The 17,187-nt window shown below is 35.1% G+C and overlaps 2 protein-coding genes and 1 long non-coding RNA gene across 3 annotated transcripts; 2 read left to right on the top strand and 1 right to left on the bottom strand.

The window, feature by feature from the left end:
• Positions 1-3,164: 3,164 nt before the first annotated feature.
• On the bottom strand, positions 3,165-6,987 carry LOC123662819. Its single transcript, XM_045597614.1, has 5 exons — positions 6,615-6,987; positions 6,018-6,201; positions 4,021-4,893; positions 3,437-3,683; positions 3,165-3,343 (listed from the first exon to the last, which is right to left on the bottom strand). Exons 1-5 carry the CDS (start codon positions 6,734-6,736, stop codon positions 3,165-3,167), a joined length of 1,605 nt encoding a protein of 534 aa, XP_045453570.1. The 5' UTR covers positions 6,737-6,987.
• A 660-nt stretch (positions 6,988-7,647) lies between these two features.
• Positions 7,648-9,927, top strand: LOC123662852. Its single transcript, XR_006744550.1, has 4 exons — positions 7,648-7,854; positions 7,955-8,115; positions 9,258-9,418; positions 9,530-9,927. It is a non-coding gene; the product is annotated as an uncharacterized LOC123662852 (long non-coding RNA).
• Positions 9,928-12,547: 2,620 nt separating this feature from the next.
• Positions 12,548-16,983, top strand: LOC123662971 (charged multivesicular body protein 2a). Its single transcript, XM_045597737.1, has 6 exons — positions 12,548-12,827; positions 13,063-13,250; positions 13,827-14,039; positions 14,300-14,397; positions 15,477-15,603; positions 15,741-16,983. Exons 2-6 carry the CDS (start codon positions 13,083-13,085, stop codon positions 15,876-15,878), a joined length of 744 nt encoding a protein of 247 aa, XP_045453693.1. The 5' UTR covers positions 12,548-12,827; positions 13,063-13,082; the 3' UTR covers positions 15,879-16,983.
• The last annotated feature ends 204 nt before the right edge of the window (positions 16,984-17,187 follow it).

The raw sequence follows: 17,187 nt of genomic DNA on the forward strand, positions 1-17,187 counted from the left end.
TAGCCACGCCAGACGCCGTCATTTTATCCTCTTCATGGTCGTCCACGTTTTCTCCCGGGTCGCCGTACACACTTTGTCGGCGAGATTGTCGCCGTGTTCGTGTCATGATTATTCTTCCGATGTAGCAATGGAGAACACCGTCGGTTCAGGCCTCTATTTGGGCGCCAATTTGTAGTCGATAAAAAATCAAACCACAAAAATGTTTTGTTTAATAATGTTTTTTTTATAGTTTTTATTGACAAAGAAGAATAATGTATCATTCGACAATCGACAGTTCCTTTCTTTTTTAAATCTAATTTTTTTAATATTCAAAATTGACAGTTCATAGATAACGAGCCGGTAACCTTCGTGGTCGCTCGTTTTGCCCGCGTTACACACTCTGATTGTCATTATACAGAGTTATAGTATAATTACAACCAATAATTTCTGACAACAAGTTCTTTAAGTAAATAGCTTCCTTACAGGCCTCCGATATTGCCATATATTCACTTTCTGTGCTTGACAATGCTACTGTTTGTTGTTTTTTACACTCGTATGATACTACAGCTCCTGACAATATAAAACAGAAACCTGTATAGGATTTTCTATCAATATTATTAGAGCCCCAGTCAGCATCTACAAAACCTATTAAATTATTATCATCTTTAGTATACATCAATCCATAAGACTTGGTTTTCTTTAAGTATTTTAATATACGCTTTGCATGTCTCCAATGGACTGCAGTAAAACAACTATTGAATTGACTTAAATAACTAATACTAAAACTGATATCTGGGCGTGTTAAAACTGACAAATACATCAGGCTTCCCAAGAGCTGCTGATAAGGAAACTGTTTCTCAACATTATCAGACTTATCCAATTTTAAGTTACATTCAATTGGTGTATCAATATCATTGCAATCTGACATGTTAAATTTCATTAAAATATCATTAACAAACTGTTCCTGATCCAATGATATACTACCGTCTGCATATGTCTTAACCCTCATGCCCAAACAGTTTTTTATTGGCCCTAAATCTTTTATCTTGAAATTAGACATTAAATCTTTTTTTAATTTATCTGTCATAGTACTACTATTTGAGAAAATAAAAAAATCATCAACAAAAACTGTTACAAAGATTTGTTCCTTATTTTCCCTTTTTCTGTACAAGCATGGTTCTAATTTTGACTTTACATATCCTAATGCTAGTAAACAATCATTAAGTCTTTGGTTCCAGGCTCTGGCTGATTGCTTTAATCCATATATAGCACGTTTTAATTTAAGAACAGTATTGCTTTTACAATTTAAATTAGGTGGAACCTGCATATAAACATTTTCATTGAGACAACCCTTTAGAAAAGCAGTTGTAACATCAAGATGGGTAATATTAAAGTTCAATTTAACACTTAATGCAAATAACAATCGCAAAGTAGAGTATCTTAAAACAGGAGAGTATGTTTCACAGAACATTAAATACTCTAGGAGAAGAATAACGACTTCCTAAATAAAAGGTTAAGACAGTATTGCTGCGCGCCATCTAGTGGTAGCCCAGAACAACTGCGTGAAGGACGTGAATAGGGCGGGAACTTTGAAATGCATAATGTGGCGGGAACTTTGAAATGCATAATCAAAACTATTTTTTTCTTTCAAGTGTACAATAGAATTGCTTATCTCAAATTAGCATTACAAAACAATATTAAAATTTAAAAATTAATGACCTATGTAACATATTATGCTAAATTGACATAACTTGATTTCTGTTGTACAACCAGAAAAAAATCGGTATTCATTAATTTCCTACTTTACTAAATATTAGAAAAAAACTCAGGAATTATGGTACTTTTTTATTTCAGTAATTTAAGTATGTATAACCAAATTAGTTACATAGTCCGATATAAAATTAAGTGCATTTATCCATGTTCGTAAAACGACTTTTAACTTGTAGGTATTCAGCAAAAGGAACTTCATTCCAAACGGTTTTTTATTTATGTTTTAAAATGTCAATTTTTCTTTTTAACGAAGCCTTTGAAGCTTCCTCTGAGAACTCACGATTTTTTAATGTACAGTACCTCTTTATGCAAATATATGAAATATTTTCTATAAAATAACTGCGATTTTTTTCCCAATGTACTGGACAAGCCTTTAAAAAATCGTGATCGACCGATTCTTGAACCTTATCTACTACTTTTTTAAGCACATGCTTTTCGTGTCCTATATCTTTAAGCATTCTGTTTATCACCAAAGCACAGGATTCCACATAATTTATAATATTTAAATGAGGATATTTTAAGCTCTGCTTTTCGGAATTGTATTCTTTAAATTGTAGGAATAAATGTTCTACTAAACACTTTTCCTTGGAAAATAAAATGTTATTACAGCTAGAGCAACTACAATCAAGTCTTTTAATTAAAAATCCACAAACATATGCACATGCCTGAGCTTCACCACTTGATGTTTCAGCATTACATATACTTTCAAGTTCCTCAGACAAATTTGAGGAATATGAAAAACTCTGTTGAGTGGAAGTTGTATAATTTGTGCATAAGTTTGTGGATCTGGTCAATACGTCTTTATAATTATCAATTATGGCTTCGCAGTAATCGCTCTCGCAATTCCCAGTGCTTAGGTGAGCTAGGTTGCTTAATATTGATGTTTTTAGTGCTGCAATAAATTGACCAGCGGTAGGATTGTAGTTTGCACCACAATTACTCCGAATGCAACCAAACAGATTTTCTAGTGGGTCCTGCTGTAGCCTGCGGGTGGCAAGACTTTGAATATTTGAATGCTTATTACGGAGTTTATTCCATAATAGTTCAATTGCATTCAGAGTCCACACCCATCCTTCTTTTGAAGGTGGTGTACGTGTGCTGCCTACAAATTTTGAAGTATTAAAAAATATTTTCATTTTCTTAAATAACGTGAGATGTGGTGTGGTTTGTTTCAAATTTGTAGCATGTATTTTCCCGCGGCGCAAATCTTTAGAGTCGCTGTTGACAGAATCAAAAAGTTGATCCATGTTTGATATGACACCTGCAGTTACAGCTGCTTCAGAAGTCAATACTCCTGAAAATATAGTGAAAATGTATTTAGAGTCTTAGATGTCTTTATTGCTTGATGAATAATAAAAAAACAAGGTTGTGATAATAGATTGAAATAATATTATCATAACAATACCTTCTGAAATTTATGCCATCATCCCAGCAGCAACTGTATGACTCAACGTTTGTGCTGCCAGCTTAACCTTCATTTTTTGCCTGCTGTTCGGATTGAGGTGTTCTAATTTTAAGGCAGGAGCAAAAACAAAATTGGGGTTCTGGTTGTCCAGTTCATAAAAAGTTTTTATGTGGCTCCATTTTGCAACTCCTAAAATAAAGAATTTCATGTAATATATCTTCTAAATAGATAAGATATATAATGATAAATATTCTCACTTCTTATACTATTTTTAATTCTTACCTATTCCACTTTTGTTGCTAGATGTTATTTGTGTAGTGCACTGGATATCATATTTCAGAAATAAATTTCTGAAACACTTTAGAAGATGCGGTGGGTCATACATACTGATAATCTCTATATTATCTATATTAATTGAGGGTTTTTCGGTAGTGGCACCCAAGATGGACAAAGCTCGTCGATTTACCCCATCCATATCGCAAACCATCACCGGTATGTTAAGACCTGCCGCACGACATTCACGTATTATCTGCAAAAAAAAAAACAACTGGCAATTAATACAATACATAACCTGCAGTTTACGCAGTCATCATCATTAGCCTTATTCCGTTTACTGTTGTACATAGGCCTCCTTCAATAAACGCCAAGACGGCCAATCCCCTGCCACTCCCATCCAGCCCAGACCGGCATAAATTAAGTTTTCACAGTATCTAAAATTATTATTTAACATCTATGTTTCAAATTAGTTTTGCTAAATATGTCACCCATGTGCTGTGCATCTGCTACTTCAGAAAGATAACACTGGAATATAGTTCTGAGTTGTATTTGTACAACTCAGAACTTGTAATTGTTGTGTAATAACATACCTCTTTTATCAAGACTGCTAATCGGTCTGCTGTAACATACTCGCTTGATAAGTAATAAGCCACAGGCTGCTTAATCCTCTTTCTAATGCCAGCTAACATAAATACAAGAGCGTGTGATGCTATTTGTGGTGATCTGCCTTGAAGTCCATGGTCTTGAAAACCTTCTATTATATCTGTCTTTCGGTTGTACATGATATTTTTTTTTATTGACATTTCATCAAACATGATAATGTATTCATTGTCTGATGCAGTTTGAAGTTCTGCTGTTCTTTTTAAAACAGAAAAAATACATTCGTTAACTCCAACTTTAAGGGAGAATTTGCTCAAAAGAAATTTTAGAGTAGATTCAGATGGTAGACAAAATAACCTTCTCAACAGTCTATAACACGTTGGTGATCTTTTATATAATCTGAGAGCTGTTACTTTTTCTTCAGTAGTCCATCTCCTTCCTTTAGTTTTTTTTTTTACGTTTTTGATCTGTGCTTGCAGCAACAAGGCAAATGTAGGAGTAATATTTTTCATCAACATATCAATAGACTTGTTTTTATGTAATACTTTTAACATGTCTTTATTTTTCAATGTTTTTATTCTATTTCGCAGTTGCCAAATATGTTTTAAATGTTTCCTGCATTTTGTCAACAGATATTGTTCTTTTGGGGTTTTAGGTTGCCGTGTTGGTGTCTGAGATAGATGGTTGATTTTACTCAAAACATTATTTTCTGCACATGAAGCATATGACACATGCGAAGTCCCAGGTTGAGGTTTAAGTCTAGGTTTTTTCATGGTGGGTACTGGTTTTGGTTCAGAATAGCAGTTGGTAATGTCATTCAATACTTTCAGATGACAATGTGATGGACCTGGTTGAGGTTCAGTCTGAAATTTAAATAAATAAATGTTGTAATAATAGTAATAATAATCATATAAACTTACTTACTTACTTACTACTACCACTGCAACAATAGTTGTAATAACAAAATAATCTAACATCGGGTCACCTTACTCACCAACAGGAACACAATACTGCTTTAAAACAGTATTATTTAGCTGTGGTCTTCACTGGCTGGCTAATCACAGAAAAATTCATAAATCCATTTTAGCATTATTGAGTAACAAGTTTTCAAACATTGTCATAAACTTTTGCATTTGTAAAATTAGTATGATTCACGATTCAGACTGTAATATCCCACTGTTGGGCATAGGCCTCTTCCCCATGTAGGATAAGGATTGGAGCTTAATCCACCATGCTGCTCCAATGCAGGTTGGCGGATATATTCCCTACTATACTATGAGTAACGATTGCTATCAGGTGTACATGATAACAACCGGGACCGACGGCTTAACGTGCTCTCCGAGGCACCAGAAAACCCAGACCACGGCAAACATCTGTATGGCCAATACAAATGTTGTCGTGTGTGGGATCGAACCCGCAACCTCCCGCGCAATAGCCAATCACAATCCAGTGCTGTGACCGCTGCGCCAACGCGACGGCAGCATTATTTATTTAAAAATTTAGTAGGATATCCCTTAAACTAGCTTAAGTTCTGAACCAACAGACAGAAAGTCTATTGCTTTCCATACTCCAAACATTTTGACATGAAACTACTACAAACAAACCTACTATGTGAAATTTCAAATGACTTTATATTATGTTAAATATTATAATAACACTAGCTTCTGCGCGCGACTTCGTCCCTGTGGAATAGGATCAAATCTGTCATATATACTTATGATTTGTGCGAAACTAACCTTTTACGCAGCGGAAGCTCTCAAAAGGATAAAAAAACCGATTTTGAAACATTCTTCATTGGTGCTACGCTTCTAATGGTCCTAGCGTGATTATATATAGCCTATAGCCTTCCTCGATAAATAGGCTATCTAACACTGAAAGAATTTTTCAAATAGGACAGTAGATCCTGAGATTAGCGCGTTCAAACAAGCAAACAAACAAACAAACAAACTCTTCAGCTTTATAATATTAGTATAGATTAATTATATACCTCTTTGATGTCATCTGGAACAGCAAATCTGTGAAGCTTCTTTGAAGTTTCAGGGTAATCACTAAATGATGTCCTTGAAAAATGTCTATTACAGAGCATTAAATGTCGTGTATGAAGTTTTTGCTGAAATTCTGGAGACCAGTGCTCTTTATCAGGAAAGCAGTACTTTGCCCATAATTCACAGCTGAAATAAAATTATAACTATATCAAAATAACAAACTGACTGGGATAGTTGATTGTGAAGTAGAATCAACCTAATATAATAAAACACTGCTCTACTTATGAGAGTAGTGATACATAAAGATAAAATTGCATCAACGCTGCCATCCCCGGTGTGCATTGGACTTTACAGAACAAAATGTTATGACAAATGGCTGATTTCATTTTGTTGTTTGGGGCTGTAGTGCTACTCACAAAAATTAAATTGGAAGATTGGGTGGAAGGCTTCATAGCTGTAGTTTAGTAGCTTTGTTGTTGTAACACATACATCTAGTTCTAGAGTCTAGACTAGATATCACTTGTTCGAAGTCCTGGTACAACTCATACAATGTTCTATATATAATTAGATAATTTATCATAAATTTTATAAATACATACCGTAATGTGTTCGTTATACCGGGTTTAGGAAAGCGAAACAATTTAGTCAGCGAGTCCTCAGCCGGTGAACGTCCGCACTTATAACATCGGCGTTGATTTTCCGCGTTATTTACCGAAGACATAGTCACGTCTTAGTCACTTTTTCGAAATAGGTTCATAAAAATCGTAAAGATAACTCAAACCACACACAAGAGTCACTATCTCAAAATATTTCAATCCCACCGAGTCGAAACAAAAATAAAATTAATATAATAAAATAAAAATTCAATTCTTATAACCTTTTATGACAATAAACCAAAGCAATAAACAAAACAACACATTACACAACGATGGACGCTGGATAAACAAATCCGCCATTTTGATGCTCTGTGTTGCCGTCATCAGTGAATTTTTAATTTCTCGCATTAGGTCCCGATTTTTTTTTACTCTAGCCCATGGAGCATAGAGAAGAGGAGACCGATCGCTACGTACTAAAACATAGCCCACCTGTCCCTAAAAACTTGTACATAATTGTAGTTCATTTTCAGCCACCAGTCTGCGCTGCTGACGGTAAGTTGCCTCTGTGAAGTTAGCTGTTTATGTCATGTGCTTATGAGTACAAGTAAATGAAGTTAGTTGAATAATGTATTTTGTAAACAATGATTACAAATTTTCTTTGCGGCATTTGTGAGAAAATAATCGTGCTCCGTAATTTTTTAATTTTTGACCAAAAGAAACATTAAAAAATGGTGAAACATTGTATTGTGCGTGGATGTAAAAGAGATTTAGTCGTAGTAGAATTTGCGTCAATCATCTTTATTCAAAGTACTAAACTACCAAAGGTAATAATATCTTCATACGTTATTGATTCATAGCTGTACATTGGAATACTGAATATGTAAAATTATTATTTGCTTAGTTAATCATGGTTTTTTTAAATAAATTAATCTTTATTGAACTTTTAAGAAATTGTTGAAATTAAGGTTAATTACAAGATTTGCAAGTAATTACATTCTCAAAATTTATTCATTCACTTTCAGAATATCGTATTGAGGGAAAATGGGTAAAAGCTTTATCACAACAATTGACTCCAAATCAGTTTGTGTGTGAGAAGCACTTTCGCGAAGAAGATATTAAGAAAATTGATCGATTGATTATTAATGGAGCTGAAATTATCATCCCTCGCGAAAGGTGGACTCTTTTGAATGACAATGTCATTCCAATAAACCCTCAGGATTTGGAAAAGGACATTTCTGAAGAGGTTTGAATGCCAAAATTTATTATTTTTAGATGATATTGAAATATAAGAAATATCAAATCTGTTTACTTTACTTTAAAGTTGTTTTTTTTTTTTGTTACAGCAAGTTCCAATAGTGCAAAATGACATTAATAACTGATCAATCGAAAACCTGGATTATACACAACCCTTGTTAAAAATCGTTCAAGTAACAATTTAAAAGAAGATTCTCAACCAGCAGGACCCCATCATATGGAATCACCAGAGATTGTAACAGCTAATAATGTAAAAGAATTAGATATTATTATGTTTATCATATTGTTATAGATTTGCGAGATTTTAATATTTTTTGGCTAAGATCTAGATTAGGTAAAACCGAATTTCGGGACCGTGGGGGGATGGGGGAGGGGAGGGTGGGGAACACTACCCCTGGTACCACTATCACACCTCGGAACCCCATGGTTATGGAGATATCGATGGTTAAAGTTTTGAGGTTAGAAGAAGAATTGGTCATCGTTAGTTAAGTGGCCTCCAATTTATGGGGTGAAATGGGGGTGGGAGGGTAGAGGGTGGTGGGGAGGGTGGGTTTTTTAGCCCCCCGTAGTGTGCGTTTCGCGTAAACCCCGTGGTTTCGAAGATATCGTGTTTGAAGTTTTGGGGTTAACTTTACGTGATTCAGAGATATTACAATACCTTAGAGCTCCGTGTCTGACTCCACCTTAACTCCGGTGCAGCGGGAAGTGCACTCATATGCTCCATTCACCAACTTTCACATTTTATTTTCGAACAAATTTACGTAAAAACGATCTCGATTGCAAGATCAACAAACGATACGAACTGACGCTTAACGACTGACAAATCGACATTTTTAAACAAAATAACGCGTCAGACATAATATTCTAATAAAATTAGTAACATTGCGTGCTAGAATATAGGTTTAGAAATTCGAAAAATACCCAAAACCGAATCGGAGCACCCCACTGTCCACGTGGTCTTGGTCTGTCCTACCCCTAGAGTGGTTTTTTTGTGCCGCGGAGGCGCGGAGGGAGGGCAAACCCTCGCCCGCCGTGCGAAAGCGCGCGAACGAATGCGTAGAGGAGCGGCTGAGGCTGGTCGCCTTCGGCGACCAGCCTCCGCTGCGGAACGGAGCATGAGTGAGCGTGCTTTCGCACGCAAGGGCGGAAGGGCTGCACTTCCCGCAGCGCCGGAGCCAAGCGTTCCTCTAACTTTCGAAATTCTTCTTCTAACCTCAAAACTTTAACCATGGATATCTCCATAACCATGGGGTTCCGAGGTGTGACAGTGGTACCAGGGGTAGCGTTCCCCACCCTCTCCCCCCCCCCCATCCCCCCACGGTCTCGAAATTCGGTTTTACCTAATCTAAAGCTTTACCTATTTTTTTTTTTGTACATAAATTTCAACATTAGGCCATTATCTCGAACATGTCTCCACCATCATGTGTTACACTAGAAGAGATCCACTCATTTTCACTCAATACTGATCCAAGGATGGTGTTATTTTGCTTGTGATGAAGAGTTGATATTATATAAGATATGAATTTTACTTTCCTAATAATCTTTCAGTGAAGGTAAATAATTTTCTCATGCTTTTTTAAATAATTTTATCTATTCATAATGCATACAGAGCATTTTATAAAATTTATTAAGTTTTGCTCACATAATCATTTCTGATACAACAGGTTTCTTTCTCTCAACAACCAGAAATTGTTATTGATACTACATCGTCTATAGAAGATATAAAAATGTATATGGAAACTCTGCAAGCCACTATTTTATGTAAAGGAACTGACATACACTAAAGGTACGATATATTTTCTTTCATTTCTTTTAATATAAATAAAAATTTCATACTATTACACATTAGGTGAAAATTGAAAATAAACTTAAAGATTCACCTAAATCGAGGCTCCATCTAGAACTGTGACACCTGAAGTAAAATCAAGCATCAAGTACATCTTTTAGTAGTAGTGTGAAAAGAAAGAATCTACATTACCTTTGAAAAATTCCAAATCATCTTGTAAGTCAATAGATATGTTTTTTAGGTAGCAGATTTTTTTTGTAATTATCTAACTGTATGCAAATGAACTTGTAAATAATGTAAATACATTTAAAAAGCAATTTTATGAAATAAAAAAATATGATATTTTAATTGTTTTTTATTTATTTTACTACTATGTCGTTAAATCTAGCAAATTTTGATCTTTCATTTCTACTATCACTCAATATTTATACTAATTCACCACTTCGCCAGTAAACCTGTATAGTAGTCACAATGCAAAGGCCACGTTTATATTGTCTCATTGTTAATTAAATAATTAACAGATAGTCTAATAATATGGATAATATATTTCTGATAATTTTAGTACTATTTATTGACTCTTAATTTACTTTGAGAAAAGTTGTATTTATAATTATAAATTATGTGAAGAAACATATTGTAAGCATCATTAAAAACAGTAATTGTGGTGTTTTTATGATTTTTATTGAAAAAAAAAATTAATAAAACCATATCAAAATATGCATAATATTGTTCATAATTAATGAGAGACAATAATGTACTTTTTATACAAAAAAAGCTATAGAATGCTAAAGGTGGTGGTTGCGGGTTCGATCCCCGCACATAACAAACATTTATATTGGCCATACAGATGTTTGCTGTGGTCTGTTTGTGCAGTCCTTTTGAGTCTCCCCACCGTGCCTCGAAGAGAATGTTATGCCGTCGGTTCCTGTTGTTATCATGTACATCTGATAGCGATTGATAGGGAATAAATCTGCCAACCCACATTGGAGCAGCGTGGTGGATTAAGCTCTGACTTAAGCACTGACACGGGGGAAAGAGGCCTATGTACAGCAGTGGGATATTAGAGCATTACATGCTGAAGCATACAGGAAGAATACCACTAACAAATGCTATAGTTTTAACTTATTTAGTATCACAGAACAAAAAAGAAAAAATATAGACCTAATCCCAGCCGTGGGATGTTAAAATATTGATCTTATAAAAACAATTTCACATCTTACTGATAAAGTCTCAGTATCTGTAACTTATTGAATCTATAACGATATGAAACAGATAAGTTTCTGAATGTTTTCATTCCGCTTCACACTTCACTATCTGGCAAATACTTTCTATTCAGAACCTTTTTTAATTATATTATAGGTAATTTCATATTCGAATCTTATTAATAGTTAATCATCGTAAATATTTTAGTTAAAGTTAACATTTACAATAAATGTTAACAAAAAATAAAGGTTATAAAAAATGTATGAGTGTTATATTAACTGTGAAGTTTTATACTAAGCTTCCTATCGCAGCTTTATTGCATTGAAATAGATTATTATTACGTAACTTAATCCAATATCGTCTACTTCTGAATGAATCTTTATTGTGAATTAATGCCCATGGTTAAAAATATGCAAACACCTCACAGACTTATAAATAAGACAGTCTTCTCTATAATTATTATTTAGTACTATCTGATCCGAAAGGCTCGTCCTTTTTTGCGAATTATCGAAGTTTAATCACTGTATTCTGATTTTTCTTTTCAATTTATGCGAAATTTTCGCATGAGTTCGCCACGTATATACACATCTCTGGAGTTGTTATATACGTTGATTTTTTTTTTTCTATCGGTCATTGTAACTTATACTTAAAATATACATAAGTTAAAACTTAAAGAATATCAGGTAAAATGAAACCCAGTCTCTTAATTTATATGCTAGTGTAAATTCGAAACAACATCTGTAAAAGCGTAGAAACGTGTGTATACTATTACGATAACAACTTTTACAACTTTTTGAATTGTTGTAGCTCAGAAACAGTTTTTCAGCTTGTTAGGAATTTATGCACCTTCGAATGTCAAAAAAATGATCGAACTAAATGTTGATAGACTTGATAGGTCAGTTCAAATTAGCGCACAACAGCCCGCGCTTTTATTGAGGCAACTTAGCGATCGCAGCGCTACGCTATTTCGTCGATATTTTCGGGACACTATTTTCTATAGCGATCGTTCTCCTCTTCTCTATGCTCCATGCTCTAGCCTCACTTGAAATAGCCCTTGAAGGTATGTCGTTGATTTGACGTATAGAGTCGACACCCCCTGGTATGTTTCATTAAAGTCCACTCCTTCTTTCTGGGTAAAACCCTTTGCCACTAAACGAGCCCTATATCTCACTTTGTTGTCACTTTCTAACTTTCTTTTAAAAACCCACTTGCACGGAACCACTCTGTCTGCGCTGATCGCCTTTGAACATCTTGTATTGTATCTTTCTTTATAGTGTCTGTATTTTGGTGTACATAAAGAATAAATAAATAAATAAATAAAAATAAATTAACCGTTAACTTATACACAAAGTGAATATGAGTTGAGCAATAAAAAACATATTCTTTTTAATGAAAAACTACTTACTACTACTAAATTCAATTTACAATTACTATTAATTAAAATATTTAAAATTTAAATATTACTATAAAACTGTTTAATACACTCATTTGAAATTTGAATGCTTCATCAAAAAATGTGACTGACCGTATAGGGGATTGCGTTCCGTTTTATATAGTAACCAGTATAACTGGCTATAAATATATAGGAACGGCTTTACACTTATAGTATACTAAATTGACGTCACACTTTAAAGTGGTCACAGTGCATATCGGAACATATCCTTATCTCCTCATCTCTCTATGCTCCATGTCCTCATCTTTAATGACAGTGACAAATGAAGCCAAAAAGAGAATTTCATTTTGAGTGATAGTGTCATAAACACTGTTAATAATTTTGTTAAGTTTTTATTAACTCTTTAATACAGTTTTATATTAAGAAAATTACGGCAAATATAAAGTTACCATTTCTACTATACAATTTGTTTTCGGAGCTCCTCAACAGAAATTGATTATGTATTGATACTATGCGTGGTGAATCATCATCTTAAAACAAGGATTGACATTTTATTCACGTTCATATTGTTTGCCTTAAGGTAATTACTAAAAATTTTGGTCTTTATTTAAACTTTCATACTATATTATTAAAATCAATACAATATTGCACGATAAACAAATACGTTATTCTGGATTCTTTTTGATTTTTATTAAAAAACAGCTACTAGACTTCTTGATGTGATTCAACAGTATTTAACTATTTACTCTTAAATATAAACAATAAAAAAAGTGTTCCTCTTCCGTTTGATTCAGAAAGTCGAAAAATAATTTCAGAGTGTCCTTAGAGATAAACAATGGAGTGGTTATTTGGTCACCGGTTGACGCCGGATGAGATGCTGCGCAAGAACCAGCGAGCCCTCAACAAGGCCATGCGGGATCTCGATCGCGAGCGCCTCAAGATGGAGCAGCAAGAGAAGAAGGTCATCGCTGACATCAAGAAACTCGCTAAAGACGGACAGATGGTTTGCTTATATGATTTGTTTCTAATCTTACCATTCATGATTATATTACTCAGGGTCGGTTTCACTAGTTATGGATAATGTTTATCCTGCACGTAAGTTACAAATAGACTTTAACAGCAGGAGGCAGAGTAGGCCATTAGGAGCTGTTTCTCTTCATTAATAACTACTTTTAGATTCATGTTTGCAAATAGAAATATTAATCTAACTGTGGTAGGGCACAGCAGGAATTTCCTACTCAAAATATGGAGCAGCCCGACTGGGGTAGTACCTCGACCTTACAGAAGATCACAGCTAAATAATACTGTTTTCAAGCAGTATTGTGTTCCTGTTGGTGAGTAATGTGACCAGAGCTCCTGAGAGGGATTGGGGATTAGGTCGGCAACGCGCTTGCGATGCTTCTGGTGTTGCAGGCGTCTATAAGCTACGGTAATCGCTTACCATCAGGTGAGCCGTACGCTTGTTTGCCGACCTAGTGACATAAAAAAAAAAAAAGATATTACATAAATATAGTGGAATTCTATTTATATAATTTCATGATTATCAAGGTATTTAATCAATCAATCAATGTTCTTACAGGATGCAGTAAAAATTATGGCCAAAGACTTAGTCCGTACACGACGGTATGTGCGCAAGTTTATGCTGATGAAGGCCAACATCCAGGCTGTGTCTCTCAAGATACAGACACTAAAGTCACAGAGCAGCATGGCACAGGCCATGCGCGGCGTCACGCGTGCCATGGCCACCATGAACAGGCAGCTTAATGTGCCCCAGATACAAAAGATATTACAGGCAAGTTGCATATAGATTGTTATGAGTTTATTTTATGGGGTTACTACAAATGTTATTTACAAACTTTCGATATTTTGACATCATCATAGCCGCAAAATGTTATCTTCATATTTGTGGTAAGTCTCATAGAACCAAAAATATACTACATGTGTTTTACAACAATGTAATACTATATTTACATGAGAGAAGAAATAATATAATTTGTATTGAGTAAGTAATCTATAATAATCTATAGAAATCTATAATCTATACTCTTGCAGGAATTTGAAAAACAATCAGAAATAATGGACATGAAGGAGGAAATGATGAACGACTCTATCGACGAGGCGATGGAGGCTGATGACGATGAGGAGGAGAGGTAAGCAATGTCTCTACATAATTACTATTTATTATTACTATTATTTTTTTTTTTGGCTGAACTAGTCAGCCCTCTTTTCACGCATAATAGACCACCTTTGCGTCTAAATGCGGAAAACCGAGCCCAATACAATACAATACATACATAATTATTACTATTTGTAACATATCATTAGTTTTATTGATATCATCACCACGGACAATTGACATCTCTGCCCTTGTCAACTTTTATCTATAGCTAAAGAAACTTGCTCTGTTTGTAAATACATATTATAGAACAGCCTCTAAAAAAAACAAAACACTTATTATTACTTACTAGCTGTGCCCGTGACTTCGTTCGCGTGTAATTTAACAAAAAAGTTATTGTTCAGTTCACAGTTATAAAATAAATAAATTTGTAAATTAAAAGTAGCCTAAGTTACTCCTTATATTAAAAACAACTATTAACCTCGCCAACATGATCAAATTTAAATTATTTATATCCAAAAGAGAATTGATGATGATGTTTTTGAAATCTCATAGATGGCGCTGCTTTAAAATTGTCTTGATACTACTTATATTCATTTAATTATGTTTATCGGCCTAAGCTATTTATATTGCGCGATTTTTATTGTGTGAAGCTTGTAGCATGGTTATAACAACAACATTCAAATATGCATCATTAGATTACACGTTGTTACAGAATGTGTTGAAGAAATAAAGCTTCACTGCTCGTTCCCCGTAGGTGATAGGGTGATAATATGTAGCCTATATGTTGATCCGACTAATTAATTTTTTTTTTTTTTTATGTCATTGTATATATGTATTTTTTTTTATGTCATGTCATGTTTATGAATAATTGATTGTAGATCACAACCCTAGTATTTTTTTTTAAATATTCAATGTACAGTTTTGACTTTCCTACCATTTTATTATATGTATAGATTAACCACTAATTTAAATACTTCAAACTCGGTGAAGTGGCTTCAGCTTAGGAGAAGACATGTATTTCTATTTTAATAATTTAGGTTCTATATCAATGTCTAAGTGTTTCTTATCATACATATCTGTAATCATAACTTATATGTGCAATCTTTCCAGTGATGCTGTGGTATCTCAGATCCTCGACGAGCTGGGACTACAGCTCAATGATCAGCTGTCAGGGCTGCCTCAGGCTACAGGCTCACTCTCTGTCACAGGTAAATGTAATCTTTGGCTAATCCAGAGAGCCATGAATTATTTATATGGAAAGGAGTATAGTGGAGGAAATTGTTTATTTTAGGATGTGTGTGTGGAACCGGTGCCAAGGTATTGTCATAATTATGTTCATCCTCGAATAACGTCACGCGTCTCTTTACAGCAAAGACGCCGGCGGCGGCGGTGGCGGCGGGCGGCGGCGGGGCGGGCGGCGCGGGGGCGGGCGGCGCGGGGGCGGGCGCGGGCCCGCTCAGCGACGCGGACGCCGAGCTGCAGGCGCGCCTCGACAACCTGCGCCGCGAGTAGCGCCCGCCCTCGCCACTGGCGCCACACCCTGCGCGCGGCTGCCGCCCGCCTGCACTCTGACCCCACCACCGACACTCACAGACGCTATTGGGTCGACAGCCTGCGCGAGTAGTCTGGAGGGCCGCATCGCTCTCCGTCCTTCCGCTGTCTTTCTTTTGTTCTTTATACAACTCGGTATATCAAACAAGCGTACGACTCACCTGATGGTAAGCGATTACCGTAGCTTATAGACCTCTGCAACACCAGAAGCATCGCAAGAGGGACATTCCTAGCCCCAATCCATAGGTGCCTGGTCACCTTACTCACCACAGGAACACAACACTGCTTGAAAACAATATTATTTTGCTGATCTATACATAGTACGATACTATGATTGTTGATAATATAATTAAACTAAGGCATTGTGTGGACTTCATCATATTGTATGAACTTATTTGTCGAGGGTTTCTGTGAAGGAGGGGTAGCTATATCTGTCCTATCTTTGATGGGTCCATCGACATTGGCATTGATATTCGTGGGTAACTTAGTTTGTCAGTATGAGTCATGGATCCTTCCATAATTAAACAGTTATCCATCGTGGTCATCAACAAAACGCTATTGGGCCAGAAATACCAATACATAAATATAATTTAAATATATTTTATATAACATTAGCAACATCTGCATAAGTTGTTAAATCAATAAATAATTTATAGATAAATGATTTTTATGAAATTTATTTTTATATTGTCAATAATCTCGAAGCTAACACGGTGTCAGTTGAAACTGTTTCTTGGACGTCAGCAGCGGACAGAGGTCCTGTGTGAATTGATCCGAATTACCTCACGGTATAAGTGATATGGACTTTTATGACAGAAGTTTTATCTATAATTTCCTGTTTTATTTCACACTGTTCACATAGCAAACATTTATTTTACCATTCGATTGGCGTAAAAGTTTCGCAGTCTCTGCGATTTACTTGATACAACTTATGTCGTAAATTTGATATCGAATATTATTTGGCTGCAATGACGTCTGCAAAGTACAGCTTGCTATATTGTTATCTATAAACTAATGTAAATATATGCCTATATTATACCATTTGAATAAAAAAGCTACAAAAATAGTTGTGTTTTTCATTGTTATCATTAATAATATTTCAACAGTTTAGTGGCAATAAATTTGACGCGCACGTTGTGCACCTCATTGATTCGTTTCCTATTTTCCATCAATCTGTACAGACGCCGGTTGAGTGGGCTTCGGTTAATAAAACAAAAGCATAACCCATCACAATAAATGTATTTAATCGTGAACGCAAGATACTGCACAG

Source organism: Melitaea cinxia, chromosome 19 (assembly GCF_905220565.1).
Source record: "Melitaea cinxia chromosome 19, ilMelCinx1.1, whole genome shotgun sequence".
NCBI lineage: Eukaryota > Metazoa > Arthropoda > Insecta > Lepidoptera > Nymphalidae > Melitaea > Melitaea cinxia.